Raw genomic sequence first — 17,844 nt, forward strand, 5'->3', positions numbered from 1 at the left:
CAAGAAGAAGCTGCGAAAGTAGGACTACAGTTCAACTGGGACAAAACCATGATTATGGTCGCTGATCCATCCTCTAGCATCGCCAATTCTCCTGTAGCCCTGGACCAAAAAACTAGTGTCAACGTGGCCCAGAAGTTCACGTACTCGGGGTCTGTCATTGCTGCCGACGGCTCCCTTCTCCCTGAACCACAAGCAAGAATAGCCAAGGCATCTCCTGCCATGGGGAGGTTAAATTGTCACCTATGGCGGAAACCAAGTATTAGTTCACACACGAAGCTGCGAATCTTCAACGCCCTGCTTGGGTCTGTAATTCCTTATGGAACAGAAAACTGGCCGGGCACAATCAGACCTCTCAAGACCGTAGATGCGTTCCAGACGAAAAGCATTAGGAGGATAGAAGGCCTGAGATGGTTCAACTAAAATGTTTATACTTTTCACCTTGGCATCTAACAATTTAGCTTTCCATGACCAGCATCTGGAAAATTTGATAAGTAATTATGCAATAGAAAATGAATTTTAAATTGATCAATATTCAAGTTCGACAATACTTTCAAGAATCACAAATTTATTTTTCGTTAAGCTTAGCAGCAGGTTATACGAAGAACATAAGAAAATGCAAGAAAAAATTACCTAAGGTAACGCAAAAGCCTGCTCATTCAATCCCCGAACAAATTTTCAAAAAACAAAAACAAAATTGATAAAGAATGTATATAAAATTTACGGTTTTTGAACGGTGCACAAAATTAAAAACTTCAAATTCTTTTTTCTAAATGTGAAAGGTTTTAGTGTCGATGGTTTAAAATGGAAAATTGCTAAGGAATGTGTACAAAGGGTGCACGAGCGATGACGGGCAAAAATATTCGTTTTAATGCCCTTAACAGCCGCTTTTTTCAAATCTTTGTAAGGATACGGATCCCAGTTACACAAATTTATTATTACAAGTAGGAGTAAGATAGTTATCAAGAGGTCAAAGTTTAAGGAGATTGTTTTTATTAAAGGATAAAATCGAAATACTTTTAACCGAAAAAAATATCAACTTGCTGTTTTTTCAATAACTTATGACTATCCAAGCTGTGTTTTTTGTCAGTTATTTTTGCGAAGTTCATAGATCTCACCTCTTCAAAAGAAAATTGTGATATATTTACTTCAATGATAAAATTTAAAGTTTGACTAAACAGAGCAGAGTTCGGAACAGTTCGGTAGAACTGTTCGAAACTATGTTCTACCGAACAGAGTTCGGTAGAAAAAAATCGTTCAAAGTGTTTTCAGTGTTGACAAATTTATGATCAAGAGAAATCATTGTAAACCTATTATTGCATAAATTATAGTAAGTCACTTAAAGGAGCTAGAAAAAAAATTGCTTACATTTTTTTATTAGTATTGATAAAAAAAAGTAGCTTGGATTCAAAAGCCATTTTGGATTGGCCTAAGTTATATTCATGACCTGCCACTTATACCTCAAGTGGAATTTGCTCAGCCATTCAACGCCAAATATTTACGTGGAGTTACTTCACCTAAGATGTAATGTGGTGTGGTCCATTACAAGCAAAGCTTCTTGGGTTTAGTAACCACTTTACGTGTTTACTTTTGTAATAGTTTTTTCTTTTAGTGATAATAAATTAATTGATTGACTTTCTCAGCAGTAACACATATTACATCCCAATATCCTTCATCACTAAAGAAATGGTAAAGAGGTCTTACATACAGCAGTGTTAAACATTCCACCAAGATTTTGTTTTCTATGCAATAAAAAAAGAGGCACATCCATCTCATTAAAACTTTGTATTTAACTTCAATTTCATACTCACCACTCAAAGACTGCTTTCAAGTACATCCGAGCGAACTAAGATGGTCAGAATTCCTTTTTTATGTATGTTATTGAAGAAATATAATTTTGATGAAAAAAAGCATATAATTTTGGTAAATATAATAAACATAATTTTACAATTTTTGTGCAAGTTCTAATTTTAGATTTTTAGATGTTTCTAAGCGAATCCTAAAATTATATATTTTCATTTAATAATGATAACACTAGTTAACAAAATAATTGTTTTTGAAAATCATCCAGGGTTTTCCAGCAGAATTAGACTAATTTTTATGCTCTGAGTCTGGAAATCACCTTAGTTTTGCTAAGTTCGGTCAAAAGAAATTTGCTATAGATAGTTAAAAAAAATCTTTTTTCTTAAAAAAAATAAAATATATATTTCTGCGGATCATCAACTGAGAAACCCCTGAAGATTTTTTCCGTTTTCCTCAAGAAGTAACAGTCAACGTTTCCGAACTCAAAATCTTACAGTTTACGGCAGAAATCGTCGTTTCTTTGATTCCTCTGGGTGAGCAACTGCTGGGTTGTCTTTTTCAGCAACCAGCAGTTGTCCGCCATTATGACTGCGTCCCACCGTCCCCGGTATCTCTCCTTCATTTGGCGAATGCTCTAATGGAACTTTTCTCCCTGGTCGTCACTCATCACCCCAAGGTTTTCAGGAAAATTCGCCATGTGTGAGAACAAGAAGTACATCTTTATACTTATCAACCGCCCAGGTTTTTGGAAGGTCTCTGCTGCTTATAAGTATGGCGTGGTTTGCTGTCTTCGTGTTTCACAGGAAGCTGTTCACCACCTGCATAACCGATTTCCATGCAGAACACTCCAGAGTGTTCATTGAGTTTCCGAACTCTGTGTCTTTTATGACCTGCCGTATCTGTGGACCTTCGATATTGCCAACCTTCAGCTTCTGAGTAGTCAGTTTAGGAAAGGCTCGGCACAGGTATTTGAATCAACACCCATACTTGTTCAGAGCGTGCGTGAACTGCTTCACTTATCCAAGCTTCATGTGTAGCAGTAGGATCAACATCTTCTCCCAGTCAACAAGAGGTTCGTTTATGATAATTCTTGCCCCAGGTACTAACTACTCTGGCACCGGCCACTCTTTCTTTAAATATTGATTGGATCAGTTTCGGCTGTGCCACATACATATAAAATATGGATAATTCGTGAACCCAGACTGCTGACCAAGTAGAAAGTTCACCGTCTTGAAGTCGACACAGATGGTCCACTGGTGCTGCTCATATTGGGTTTTGCTGAGCACATACGCTTTATATTTTAATTCCAGAATTGTAGAGTGCACAAGGGGGATTGAGGGGAACTGGTTCCCGTTATGGAGGAGTGCACACTTAATAGATTGCCAATAAAGAGTCACCAGTCTCTTCTCTTCTCGAGCGTCGATTTTACCAATAAGACTGGTGACATATCGGCAGTACACGAGGTTTTTCTCTTGGCAGAAGTAGCCCATATAGTGTTCATGCCTTCTACGAAAGAAAATGATACGCACTTCCCCACGAAGTATATATTTCTCTTTGATTCTGGAGGCCAACAGCTAGGAGGAAGTCTTTGATAAGCTTCGATTATGAACCAGATCATTAAGCTCACATTGTGAAAAAGGTCGCAGACCATTTTGTGCTTTATACGTTTCTTCTGTACAACCTCCCTCGTCAGCCCTGGAGGCCTTGCCGTCACTCTCGGGCAGCTCTGTGAACGCTGGTACACAAATTTCTTCACAGTGAGCAACTGGAAGGCAGGCAGTAGGAAAGTTAGGGTACTGGAGGCTTCTGGTTGCGTACTGCGGATTCTTCTGATTGATGCCAGTAAAGTTGATGGCACAGAAGTAATAATACGATGCATGGTCAAACGGCTCCCTCCAAACCACTGGACTCCCAACCTTCAGTGAGGTTTTTGCGCCCTTTGCCCACCACAAGAGGTATTCCGCGTTTGTCTGGCACACCGTGTGCGGTACCCAAGACTTATCTTGGTCACCCAGTTTAACTTCAAAGTAATAAGCCTCATTGGCACGCTTTGCAAATCCTGTGATATTCTTCCTGTCCACAGACAGCGTCTAATCTCCACAGATGTAGTAGAAAACGTCAGTATCATTTCCGCATGACCGTCGTGCCAAAGCCATATCAATCAAGTCAAAGAAATGGAAAAATTCAGGTTAAAGTCAGGCAATGAAATTTAGAATCTATTTGATTGGCTATGAGATCATTAAATAGCCTTGCAATCACAAATACACGTATGCTACTACTTTAGAAAAATAGAATAATGTTTTAATTCGATATATACTTCAAGGAAAATATGATTGAAGTCAAAAGCCCGTACCTAAGAAAGTTGATCGATAGAGCAAAATGAATGTGATATTCAGGCTCAGAACGCCAAAACTAGTTTAAATCAGTTGAGAAACCACTGGAGATTTTTTGGCTGTTACCCAGTGTAATAATAATATATTTGAACCCTCTGTTCATACAAAATGCACTTAGAGGAGTTAAAAATAAAAACACTTATCATCGGAAACACTAAAAATACACCAACAATGACTCACAAATGATTAATACAACCCTACGGAGAATCTACGACAGATTCAGATCGCTGTCTAAATCTGCCTTTTAATACATCCATCAACATATCTAAAAAACTCAGTAACATTTTTGATATAACTGTTACAAGACCAAATAGGAACACGGAGAAAATACTTACAAAACTTTAAAAAGACAGACCAAATTTGTTGATGTTCTGACGTAGTGGGACCAGAAAAAACATATGGGGAGCAAACAACGAGTTATAAAGCCAACCAATGTTTTTTTTTTCAAATTGGCCTTTAAATCTAGAAAGATTCATAAGACTATCTCGACTTCTCTCTCAATATATTTATTTTTAATAACCGTGTTGCTCAAATCGAGGTCCCGAATGCAAGTTCAAGGCAATTGAGAGACGCATTGGCAAAATCGAGTTAGGGCCAACTTTGATTTTTGAATCGGGAGGGTGATGACAACAAAAAACGAGAAACTTAAATTTAGCAGAAGCGACTGGTCCTAGTGCCCTTTTTAAGATTTAGAGGGATCAGTGGGTGGATAACACCTCGTATTTTCCCTAAATGAATCTAATACACATTTTTAGATGGCCATTTTTTGTCGTAGAAACTTCGAAAAGAGCTAATTCAATTGGAAGTTGAAAGGGCCACTACTATTTTTAATAGTTGACAGTGATTGGAGGGTAACTAACCCCCTCCCACGCCTACTTAGGCCCAAAAATTATGTCTTTGAGGATGACTATCCGCCCTACAGCCCTTAGGGCAAGGGTTATAAGTTATTTCCTGGCGGCATATAATGTATATACAGAAAGGGTGATAGTATAAACTTCGGAGGGGGCTCATTGGGTTGTTAATCAGAAGTTTTTGTCCCCTTTTAAGATTCAGAGTGATCAGAGGGTGGATGCTCTCCCCTCGCACACACACCTCGTATTTTCTCGAGATACATGTGATAGAAATTTTTAGATGGCCATTTTGCTCAACGTAATTAAAAGGTTCGGAAATTGTGTCTTTGAGGGTGGTACCCTTCCCTTCCCCACAGTTCTCAAGGCAAGAGTTGTAAGTTATGTCTTCGGGGCATATAAGGTAAATATAGAAAGGGTGATTGTCTAAACTTCAGAGGGAACTCATTGGATCCTTAATCAGAGGTTCTAGTGCCATATTTAAGACTCAATGTGATCGGAGGGTGGATAGCCCCCCACCCCCAGACCTCGAAGTACATTCTGATTTTCCCGAAATACATCTGATAGAAATTTTTAGATGGCCATTTGTTGTTGCAGAAACTTCGAAAAAGGTCCGTTCGATTGGAAATTAAAGGAGCTATTACACTTTTTATTTGTCAAAAGTGATTTTAGGACAAAAAGCCTCCACACGCCCATCAATTCCCAAAACATACCTAATCAAAATTTTGAGATAGCCACTTTTGTTCAGTGTAATTGAAAGGTCTAGAAATTATATCTTTGACAACCTTCATACCTTCTCAAGACCAAACCATAATTTGCACTTTACTGGAAAAAAAAATAGCTGTGGATTGTCAATTTAGTATACATATACTGAAATATATTCCTGAAAGTTTTAATAACGTATAATTTCTTAAAGTTAAAAAAGTTAAAGCATTTTAAATGTATTTGTTTTTGTAAGTCATACAATAAATAACTGAGTTTAACTCAAAACGAGCAAAAATTGACATAAGTATGACTGACAAATCCCCATGCCTTCTCAAGACCAGAACGTAATTTGCGCTTTACTGAAAACAAAACACATTTAAAATATTTGTACTTTGTTTTTAGTTTTTTTAATTGTTTTTACTAGATACATGAATGTAGGTGGGGCTCCAACTGAAAACAAAACTGAAAACAAAATACGTTTGTAATATTTCCACCTTGCTTACTTTCATAAATAAAAAATTATCAAAACCTTAACAAAGAAATGTCAGTATATGTCAATTTAAGTTTCATTTATTTATTGATAGTGATTTATGGTAGTTTTACTCTTGGAAGAATATTTGACTTTATTTTTGCTCATTTTTGGCTGAATAGAGCTCTTTACTTTTCTTTGGAAAACTTGTCTTGTGGAAAAATTTTTAAATTAATATGTAAAAGGAATTGCTATATTAAACAGCCTGAAGTGCTCCAGATGTGTTATTTAGATTATAACAATATATAGGTAGAATAAATTTTATCCAAAATATTTGCGTGATTACAAAACAGGGTAGAAAATGGCTTTCCGAACAGACCTGCATAGGACAGCAAACCACTTTCCAAACAAATTGTCGTTTAATATTTAAGGATAAAATATTTGATCTAGGTGAATAAAGACTTGAGAAAGCTTCAGGGGTTTGTATTTAAACTGATTTAAAGTTATTATTTTTGTAGCACATTTCAGCTATAAGCTGAAAACATTTAAAATATAAACTCATGCAAGAGAGGATGGGATTCTTTTCTACAAAAAAAAAAATGAAAAACGGAAAAACGAAAAAAAAAAGAATGAAATGGCACAGGAAAACGGCAACAAGCATAAGAACAAGTAAAAGAATTAAGAGTCACCTTACCAATAATTTCGTCAACCAGTATAATTTCTAATGTTTTTCTAGTTAATTTTGTTAATATTTAGGTAAAATAATTAGGTAATAATTTATTATTAAATAATTAGCTAATTGAATTATTAATAAATTATTAAAAAAATTAAAATAAATTAAAATAATATATCAAATAATAATATATTAAAATAATTAAATTATTAAAATAATTAAACTATTAAATATTAAATAATTAATATTAAATTTATTATTAAATAATTTATTATATAATAATTAGGTAATAAAATAATTTAAATAATTAGATGGGACACATTGCGGCTGTGAAATGAGTTCGACAAGTTATACCAACAGCTTACCCTTTTGTGGAACACTTTTCACATCATGAATATTTAGAATCCCTAGAGGAAATAGAATAAGTAACCAAAGGGTATTTTATTCCAGGTCCGTCCACTGAGAAGAAGAGAATTTTCTGTTATTATGGAAGCTTCGTGAGAAAACTGGATATTGAAGACATAGATCCATTTCTTTGTACAGATATCATTTATGCATTCGCTGGATTAGACTCAAATAACAGAGTTTTTAGTTTAAACAAAGATATTGACCTCTATGATAGCGGAGGAAAAGGTGGATTTAAACGTTTTACGTCGTTGAAAGAATCAAACCCACTACTGAAAACATGGATATCAATTGGAGGATGGGAGGAAGGATCTTTAAAATACTCTAAGGTAAAAGAAAAAAAAATCCATTTTTTTTCATTTGTATCCCTAAATAGAAACATTATAAAAAGTTGAGGGTCAAATTCTACAAAAAAAAAATTCGCTTAAAGTAAAAGTACTAAACATTGAAAGAGTGATGTAGCCTTATGATTACACAGCATTAAGGAAAAAGAGGAAAGACCAACACAATATCAACACTGTAGCAGATATCGACCTCTACGATAGCGGAGGAAAAGATGAATTTAAACGTTTCACATCATTGAAAGATTCAAACCCACTACTGAAAACATGGATATCAATTGGAGGATGGGAGGAAGGATCTTTAAAATACTCTAAGGTAAAAGAAAAAAAAATCCATTTTTTTTTCATTTGTATCCATAAATAGAAACATTATAAAAAGTTGAGGGTCAAATTCTACAAAAAAAAATATTCGCTTAAATTAAAAGTACTAAACATTGAAAGAGTGATGTAGCCTTATGATTACACAGCATTAAGGAAAAAGATGAAAGACCAACACAATATCAACACTGTAGCAGATATCGACCTCTATGATAGCGGAGGAAAAGGTGAATTTAAACGTTTCACATCATTGAAAGATTCAAACCCTATTCTGAAAGCATGGATATCTATTGGAGGATGGGAGGAAGGATCTTTAAAATACTCTAAGGTAAAAGACATCAATCCAGTTTTATCACCTGTATCCTTAAATGGAAACTTTATAGAAAGTTGAGCGTCAAATTGTACAAAAAAATGTACCTTAAAGTAAAAACACTAAACAATATAAAAAGAGTCGAAATAATATAATATTTATATATAATAATATAAATAATAAACACTGTAGCAGATGACCGGCTAGATAGTGACTAATAAATATAAAAATACGAAACTTCAAACGCTCAAAATATTTATATATTTTGCTATATATTATATATTATGCTATAATATTTATATCATCCTTATGCTGTTGCAGGCGCTGTTGTAGAGCTTTGATATCACCAAAGCTATGAATTCTAATACTACTTTTGTTTCTTTTGATTCTGCTTTAAGCAGCCATGTTTTTGAAAATCCTAGCCACAAAATACTTTTTGAAGAATCCCCCATTATTAGAAATGATCTAGGCATAAAGCAAGTAGTTCGAGAAGCAATTGAAATCAGACTTAAGATTAATAATAATATTTCCTTAAACAGGGATTTAGGAGAATATTCACTAAATGCTCGGATGTTAATTTTAAACGTTTCACATCATTGAAAAAATCAAACCCTCTACTGAAAACTTGGATATCAATTGGAGGATGGGAGGAAGGATCTTTAAAATACTCTAAGGTAAAAGAAAAAAATCCAGTTTTTTTCGTTTGATCCATAAATGGAAACATTATAAAAAGTTGAGGGTCAAATTCTACAAAAAAAAGTAGCTTAAAGTAAAAGTACTAAACAGAGTGAAGTAGCCTTATGATTACCCAGCATTAAGGAAAAAGGTCAAAGACCAACACAAAATCAACACTGTAGCAGATGGCAGGCCAGATCGTAATAAATAAATATATATATATATATATATATATATATATATATATATATATATATATATATATATATATATATATATATATATATATATATATATATATATATATATATATATATATATATATATATATATATATATATATATATATATATATATATATATATATATATATATATATATATATATATATACAAAACCTCAAAAACATAAATTTCTTCTATTTTATTCTCAAGGTATTTACAATAGTAATTTTATTCGAATTCTGATACTATTGAATATACCGTCCAATTGGCACGTTTCAGCGTCTTAGCAAAATAAAATACTAATTAGAGGCCCAGATCTAATAAGAGCTTAATATGTAGTGATTATTCATTTTTCGAGATAAAGAGTTGTACAAAGATGAAGAAGATTCTTGTGGAGTTGAGTAAGAAAAATTAACCACTGAGAATGAAAATTTTGAAACAAACCAAACAGTTCGTTGTGACGAACTGTAAGTAAGCAGCGATGCGGCTCAACGGTAATCGAAATTCTAAGAAACAGTGTTTTTCGTAACAATGGACACATCAAAATCAGATTTGATGCTTATTCAAATATATAAAATTAATCAAGTTTAATTCTACCATCAAAAGTTACGAGAACGAAATTTTTTTAACAATTTTCAAAAAAAGGAAGAAGGCACCGCCCCCCTCCCCCCCCAAAAAAAAAATAATCAAGTAGTCTTAAAGAGAATCACACCAGCAGATTTAGCATATTATTGAACCTTTTTGTAGAGGTTTCTAGCTTCTACATACAAAAATATCGAATTTGTTTTTGCCAGAAGCAAAATCACGGATGGGTGTTTATTGGTTTTGTTTGTCGGTTTTTCTGGCCTTTTTTCACAGGGCTGATCGTGTCGAGCCAGTTATCCTAAAAAACTAGGAGAGTGCTCATTTGATCAAAAATTAAAAGTTCTAGTGACCTTCTTAATTGACCATAAATATTAGAAGGCAACTAGCCCCCCTCCCACACCCTTTCCCCCCTGAAAACTTTGGATCAAAATTCGGGAAAGTAGTCAAAATATTAATATTTTATCAAGCATAGTAGAAAAATCTAATAACTGATGTTTAGGATGACTTTATCCCTCCAAACCCCCGGAGGAAAGGGTACAAGCTATGAACTTTGGCCACTGTTTTTCTATAGATTGGCTACTGTAAACCGCACAAATACTTCTTTTTTCGGGGGGGTTTATGTAGGGAGAGGGTTACCTAGGAGGATATTTCCGTGGAGAAGCTCCCGTGAAAGGATTTTCCATGGAGGGGGAGCTGGATTTCTCGATATTATTTAAAAAACAATCAGAAATTAAATAAGAACGGGTTTTTGCAACTGAAAGTAAAGAGTCACATTGAAAAACAAAAATAAACAAACATTATCACAAACATTAGAAGGGGTTAGCCTCCTCACAATACCTCTCTTCTTGCGTTTTTTGTTCTTTAAAAAAGGCTTATAATTCTAATTAAACGGCTCTTGTGTTTCATGAGTCATTTTCGTAATAATTTCTGTTCGTTTAAAAATTTGTATTGCTTTTTACTTTCGGTTGAACGAAAAACTTTTTTCTTAATTAATTAAGAAAAAGTCATTAGTTTCAATAGGAAGTCGTGTGCCAACCTAACGGAGTCTTCTAGAATTAAATAAAAATAACAGGTTTTTTTAAATGAAAGTAAGGAGTGACGAACAGAAATTACTCCGTATATGAAAGGGGCTTTTCCTCCTCAACGCCTGTACGCAATTTAATGTCTTATCATAGTACTATCTTTGCAAATATATTTCATTATGGAATCGAGTCCGATTTCTGACACTGATTTCTAGTAAGTTTCAAACTTATGGTTTTCGTTTCAAGGTTTTTGAATTGTTGTAATCCCTTATCAAAATACATATAGATATTTTAGCAATTATCATTTTTGTTCTTTAAGCAATTTAGATGTAAACTTTTCCAGGCGCGAAAATTCACAATTTTTTCACATAAGTGTGACAAATGTTACAACGTTATTCCAATACTGATATTAAATAAAAAAAAGCTTTTTTTTAACTGAAACTAAGGAGCGATATAAAAACTCAAAACAAACAGAAATTACTCCGTATATGAAAGGGACTGTTCCCTCCTCAACAACCCGCTCTTTACGCTAAAGTTGACTCTTTCTCTCAGCTCTACTTTTTAAAACAGTAAAAACTAAAACTTAATGAAACTTATATATTTAAAATCAGCAATAAATGCGATTCTTTTGATGTAGCTATTGTTATAAAAATTCCGTTTTTTAGAGTTTCGGTTACTATAGAGCCGGGTCGCTCCTTACTACAGTTAGTTACCACGGACTGTTTGATATACAAAAATGAAGTCACTTAAATAAATATTCTTTTCCAAAATTAAGGCTCTTAACGAATTTTCTCAAACTCCTGAGCCATCTAGGTCGTTTTTTAAGCCAAAATATCTCAGGATGCCAATTTATATATTTACTTATTTCTTTTTTATTTTTAGATGGTATCTGAGACAACGTCACGCGCAGTTTTTATTGAAAGTGTAGTAGTATTTCTTCAAAAATATGGCTTCGATGGAGTAGATATTCATTGGCTATATCCTGGAATGCGAGGAGGGCTTAGCACAGATCGAATATTTTTTGTGCTTCTATTGAGGGAACTTCGTGGGTCTTTAGATGAGCACGGTCTTCTTTTATCAGTTGCAGTTGGGAGTGCAAAAACACAGGTTCCTATTGCTTATAATATACCAGAAATATCTAGCTCAGTACACTACATAGTGCTTTTGACTCACTCATATCACGGAGACTGGGAAAACTTTACGGGCATCAACGCTCCACTTTATCCACAGGAAACTGATAAGTCCGAAGTTGACCTTTATGATAATGTAAACTGGACCGTTAATCACTGGATAGCCCATAAAGCTGAAAGGGAGAAACTCATTATAGGAATTGCAACATTTGGGCGAAATTGGATACTGGAAGATCCTATGGTATGCTTGTTTCTGCCTTAAGATTAATTTAGCAACAAAACACTTATTAGATAAGCTGTAGCCACTATGGGAGATATATTTTCTAGATTTAGTTTATTCTAATCGTCTCCCGTATCTAAAATGCGACCTGTTCCAAGTGGGGCCGAAAATTATTGAAGATTAAAAGTAATCTCTAGGTGTACGAACACGCGGAAAAAATATTTTGTGAGTTTCAGAAACACGACTACACGCCATAGGTAAAATGAGGAATATTTAGTTATTGTCCCATTCCCGAAAATTTGTGATTTGGTTGCTTGATTTATCTAACAAAGAAATACAAAATACTAGGTTAACAAATTTTCTATCCTGGTCAGTTTGAATCACAGCTTAGATACCAATATAGTTAGAAAGCTCTATTTATTTTTGGGACACAGTGCGCAGTGGCGATGCTAGCGGCTGGAGACAGGAAACTGGTATTGGTATCTAAGCTGTGTATGCAGCAAAACAAAATTCTGTTCCCGCCTATGGTGTTGTAGTGTGATTTAAGTATCGGAGCGCAGGCTTGGAGGAGGCACCAAGTTCAGAGCTCTGTACCAAAAGCTTCTCATGGGCAAGATAGGAGTTTTCATAACTGTATTGGTATGTAAGCTTGGGTTTGAATCTTCCTAAAACAATCTTTTTCAAGGATGGATTGAGGAGCTTTATCAACTTCCTCACCTCTCTTTGACTGCAATGGAGTGGCATATGCATGACGACTCGTAACACTGATTGCAAGAAGAATAAACTTATACAGACGATTGTGACGCCTTTGAATCTCGTCTAGAATCAAAAGATTTGGTTTAGTATTTACAATGCTTTAATTTCTCGATACTGATGTGTGTGTGTGTGTGTGTGTGTGTGTGTGTGTGTGTGTGTGTGTGTGTGTGTGTGTGTGTGTGTGTGTGTGTGTGTGTGTGTGTGTGTGTGTGTGTGTGTGTGTGTGTGTGTGTGTGTGTGTGTGTGTGTGTGTGTGTGTGTGTGTGTGTGTGTGTGTGTGTGTGTGTGTGTGTGTGTGTGTGTGTGTGTGTGTGTGTGTGTGTGTGTGTGTGTGTGTGTATGTGTGTGTGTGTGTGTGTGTGTGTGTGTGTGTGTGTGTGTGTGTGTGTGTGTGTGTGTGTGTGTGTGTCTGTGTGTCTGTGTGTCTGTGTGTCTGTGTGTCTGTGTGTCTGTGTGTCTGTGTGTCTGTGTGTCTGTGTGTCTGTGTGTCTGTGTGTCTGTGTGTCTGTGTGTCTGTGTGTCTGTGTGTCTGTGTGTCTGTGTGTCTGTGTGTCTGTGTGTCTGTGTGTCTGTGTGTCTGTGTGTCTGTGTGTCTGTGTGTCTGTGTGTCTGTGTGTCTGTGTGTCTGTGTGTCTGTGTGTCTGTGTGTCTGTGTGTCTGTGTGTCTGTGTGTCTGTGTGTCTGTGTGTCTGTGTGTCTGTGTGTCTGTGTGTCTGTGTGTCTGTGTGTCTGTGTGTCTGTGTGTCTGTGTGTGTGTGTGTGTGTGTGTGTGTGTGTGTGTGTGTGTGTGTGTGTGTGTGTGTGTGTGTGTGTGTGTGTGTGTGTGTGTGTGTGTGTGTGTGTGTGTGTGTGTGTGTGTGTGTGTGTGTGTGTGTGTGTGTGTGTGTGTGTGTGTGTGTGTGTGTGTGTGTGTGTGTGTGTGTGTGTGTGTGTGTGTGTGTGTGTGTGTGTGTGTGTGTGTGTGTGTGTGTGTGTGTGTGTGTGTGTGTGTGTGTGTGTGTGTGTGTGTGTGTGTGTGTGTGTGTGTGTGTGTGTGTGTGTGTGTGTGTGTGTGTGTGTGTGTGTGTGTGTGTGTGTGTGTGTGTGTGTGTGTGTGTGTGTGTGTGTGTGTGTGTGTGTGTGTGTGTGTGTGTGTGTGTGTGTGTGTCTGTGTGTCTGTGTGTGTGTGTGTCTGTGTGTCTGTGTGTCTGTGTGTCTGTGTGTGTGTGTGTCTGTGTGTCTGTGTGTCTGTGTGTCTGTGTGTCTGTGTGTCTGTGTGTCTGTGTGTCTGTGTGTCTGTGTGTCTGTGTGTCTGTGTGTCTGTGTGTCTGTGTGTCTGTGTGTCTGTGTGTCTGTGTGTCTGTGTGTCTGTGTGTCTGTGTGTCTGTGTGTCTGTGTGTCTGTGTGTCTGTGTGTCTGTGTGTCTGTGTGTCTGTGTGTCTGTGTGTCTGTGTGTCTGTGTGTCTGTGTGTCTGTGTGTCTGTGTGTCTGTGTGTCTGTGTGTCTGTGTGTCTGTGTGTCTGTGTGTCTGTGTGTCTGTGTGTGTGTGTGTGTGTGTGTGTGTGTGTGTGTGTGTGTGTGTGTGTGTGTGTGTGTGTGTGTGTGTGTGTGTGTGTGTGTGTGTGTGTGTGTGTGTGTGTGTGTGTGTGTGTGTGTGTGTGTGTGTGTGTGTGTGTGTGTGTGTGTGTGTGTGTGTGTGTGTGTGTGTGTGTGTGTGTGTGTGTGTGTGTGTGTGTGTGTGTGTGTGTGTGTGTGTGTGTGTGTGTGTGTGTGTGTGTGTGTGTGTGTGTGTGTGTCTGTGTGTCTTTGTGTCTGTGTGTCTGTGTGTCTGTGTGTCTGTGTGTCTGTGTGTCTGTGTGTCTGTGTGTCTGTGTGTCTGTGTGTCTGTGTGTCTGTGTGTCTGTGTGTCTGTGTGTCTGTGTGTCTGTGTGTCTGTGTGTCTGTGTGTCTGTGTGTCTGTGTGTCTGTGTGTCTGTGTGTCTGTGTGTCTGTGTGTCTGTGTGTCTGTGTGTCTGTGTGTCTGTGTGTCTGTGTGTCTGTGTGTCTGTGTGTCTGTGTGTCTGTGTGTCTGTGTGTCTGTGTGTCTGTGTGTCTGTGTGTCTGTGTGTCTGTGTGTCTGTGTGTCTGTGTGTCTGTGTGTCTGTGTGTCTGTGTGTCTGTGTGTCTGTGTGTCTGTGTGTCTGTGTGTCTGTGTGTCTGTGTGTCTGTGTGTCTGTGTGTCTGTGTGTCTGTGTGTCTGTGTGTCTGTGTGTCTGTGTGTCTGTGTGTCTGTGTGTCTGTGTGTCTGTGTGTCTGTGTGTCTGTGTGTCTGTGTGTCTGTGTGTCTGTGTGTCTGTGTGTCTGTGTGTCTGTGTGTCTGTGTGTCTGTGTGTCTGTGTGTCTGTGTGTCTGTGTGTCTGTGTGTCTGTGTGTCTGTGTGTCTGTGTGTCTGTGTGTCTGTGTGTCTGTGTGTCTGTGTGTCTGTGTGTCTGTGTGTCTGTGTGTCTGTGTGTCTGTGTGTCTGTGTGTCTGTGTGTCTGTGTGTCTGTGTGTCTGTGTGTCTGTGTGTCTGTGTGTCTGTGTGTCTGTGTGTCTGTGTGTCTGTGTGTCTGTGTGTCTGTGTGTCTGTGTGTCTGTGTGTCTGTGTGTCTGTGTGTCTGTGTGTCTGTGTGTCTGTGTGTCTGTGTGTCTGTGTGTCTGTGTGTCTGTGTGTCTGTGTGTCTGTGTGTCTGTGTGTCTGTGTGTCTGTGTGTCTGTGTGTCTGTGTGTCTGTGTGTCTGTGTGTCTGTGTGTCTGTGTGTCTGTGTGTCTGTGTGTCTGTGTGTCTGTGTGTCTGTGTGTCTGTGTGTCTGTGTGTCTGTGTGTCTGTGTGTCTGTGTGTCTGTGTGTCTGTGTGTCTGTGTGTCTGTGTGTCTGTGTGTCTGTGTGTCTGTGTGTCTGTGTGTCTGTGTGTCTGTGTGTCTGTGTGTCTGTGTGTCTGTGTGTCTGTGTGTCTGTGTGTCTGTGTGTCTGTGTGTCTGTGTGTCTGTGTGTCTGTGTGTCTGTGTGTCTGTGTGTCTGTGTGTCTGTGTGTCTGTGTGTCTGTGTGTCTGTGTGTCTGTGTGTCTGTGTGTCTGTGTGTCTGTGTGTCTGTGTGTCTGTGTGTCTGTGTGTCTGTGTGTCTGTGTGTCTGTGTGTCTGTGTGTCTGTGTGTCTGTGTGTCTGTGTGTCTGTGTGTCTGTGTGTCTGTGTGTCTGTGTGTCTGTGTGTCTGTGTGTCTGTGTGTCTGTGTGTCTGTGTGTCTGTGTGTCTGTGTGTCTGTGTGTCTGTGTGTCTGTGTGTCTGTGTGTCTGTGTGTCTGTGTGTCTGTGTGTCTGTGTGTCTGTGTGTCTGTGTGTCTGTGTGTCTGTGTGTCTGTGTGTCTGTGTGTCTGTGTGTCTGTGTGTCTGTGTGTCTGTGTGTCTGTGTGTCTGTGTGTCTGTGTGTCTGTGTGTCTGTGTGTCTGTGTGTCTGTGTGTCTGTGTGTCTGTGTGTCTGTGTGTCTGTGTGTCTGTGTGTCTGTGTGTCTGTGTGTCTGTGTGTCTGTGTGTCTGTGTGTCTGTGTGTCTGTGTGTCTGTGTGTCTGTGTGTCTGTGTGTCTGTGTGTCTGTGTGTCTGTGTGTCTGTGTGTCTGTGTGTCTGTGTGTCTGTGTGTCTGTGTGTCTGTGTGTCTGTGTGTCTGTGTGTCTGTGTGTCTGTGTGTCTGTGTGTCTGTGTGTCTGTGTGTCTGTGTGTCTGTGTGTCTGTGTGTCTGTGTGTCTGTGTGTCTGTGTGTCTGTGTGTCTGTGTGTCTGTGTGTCTGTGTGTCTGTGTGTCTGTGTGTCTGTGTGTCTGTGTGTCTGTGTGTCTGTGTGTCTGTGTGTCTGTGTGTCTGTGTGTCTGTGTGTCTGTGTGTCTGTGTGTCTGTGTGTCTGTGTGTCTGTGTGTCTGTGTGTCTGTGTGTCTGTGTGTCTGTGTGTCTGTGTGTCTGTGTGTCTGTGTGTCTGTGTGTCTGTGTGTCTGTGTGTCTGTGTGTCTGTGTGTCTGTGTGTCTGTGTGTCTGTGTGTCTGTGTGTCTGTGTGTCTGTGTGTCTGTGTGTCTGTGTGTCTGTGTGTCTGTGTGTCTGTGTGTCTGTGTGTCTGTGTGTCTGTGTGTCTGTGTGTCTGTGTGTCTGTGTGTCTGTGTGTCTGTGTGTCTGTGTGTCTGTGTGTCTGTGTGTCTGTGTGTCTGTGTGTCTGTGTGTCTGTGTGTCTGTGTGTCTGTGTGTCTGTGTGTCTGTGTGTCTGTGTGTCTGTGTGTCTGTGTGTCTGTGTGTCTGTGTGTCTGTGTGTTTGTGTGTCTGTGTGTCTGTGTGTCTGTGTGTCTGTGTGTCTGTGTGTCTGTGTGTCTGTGTGTCTGTGTGCCTGTGTGCCTGTGTGTCTGTGTGTCTGTGTGTCTGTGTGTCTGTGTGTCTGTGTGTCTGTGTGTCTGTGTGTCTGTGTGTCTGTGTGTCTGTGTGTCTGTGTGTCTGTGTGTCTGTGTGTCTGTGTGTCTGTGTGTCTGTGTGTCTGTGTGTCTGTGTGTCTGTGTGTCTGTGTGTCTGTGTGTCTGTGTGTCTGTGTGTCTGTGTGTCTGTGTGTCCGTGTGTCTGTGTGTCCGTGTGTCTGTGTGTCCGTGTGTCTGTGTGTTCGTGTGTCTGTGTGTCTGTGTGTCTGTGTGTCTGTGTGTCTGTGTGTCTGTGTGTCTGTGTGTCTGTGTGTCTGTGTGTCTGTGTGTCTGTGTGTCTGTGTGTCTGTGTGTCTGTGTGTCTGTGTGTCTGTGTGTCTGTGTGTCTGTGTGTCTGTGTGTCTGTGTGTCTGTGTGTCTGTGTGTCTGTGTGTCTGTGTGTCTGTGTATCTGTGTGTCTGTGTATCTGTGTATCTGTGTGTCTGTGTGTCTGTGTGTCTGTGTGTCTGTGTGTCTGTGTGTCTGTGTGTCTGTGTGTCTGTGTGTCTGTTTGTCCGTGTGTCTGTGTGTCTGTGTGTGTGTGTGTTTG

The 17,844-nt window shown here is 38.6% G+C and overlaps 1 protein-coding gene across 4 annotated transcripts in view; it reads left to right on the forward strand.

Moving 5' to 3' along the window:
- The window catches only part of LOC136033144 (uncharacterized), a 283,627-nt gene that overhangs the window by 85,479 nt on the left and 180,304 nt on the right, over window positions 1–17,844 (forward strand). For all 4 annotated transcript variants that reach the window (XM_065713788.1, XM_065713789.1, XM_065713785.1 and 1 more), the window contains 2 exons: window positions 7,339–7,622; window positions 11,651–12,139. In XM_065713788.1, the coding sequence (XP_065569860.1) occupies window positions 7,339–7,622; window positions 11,651–12,139 (773 nt within the window). The remainder of the gene's footprint in view (window positions 1–7,338; window positions 7,623–11,650; window positions 12,140–17,844) is intronic.

Source organism: Artemia franciscana, chromosome 11 (genome assembly GCF_032884065.1).
Source record: "Artemia franciscana chromosome 11, ASM3288406v1, whole genome shotgun sequence".
Taxonomy (NCBI): domain Eukaryota; kingdom Metazoa; phylum Arthropoda; class Branchiopoda; order Anostraca; family Artemiidae; genus Artemia; species Artemia franciscana.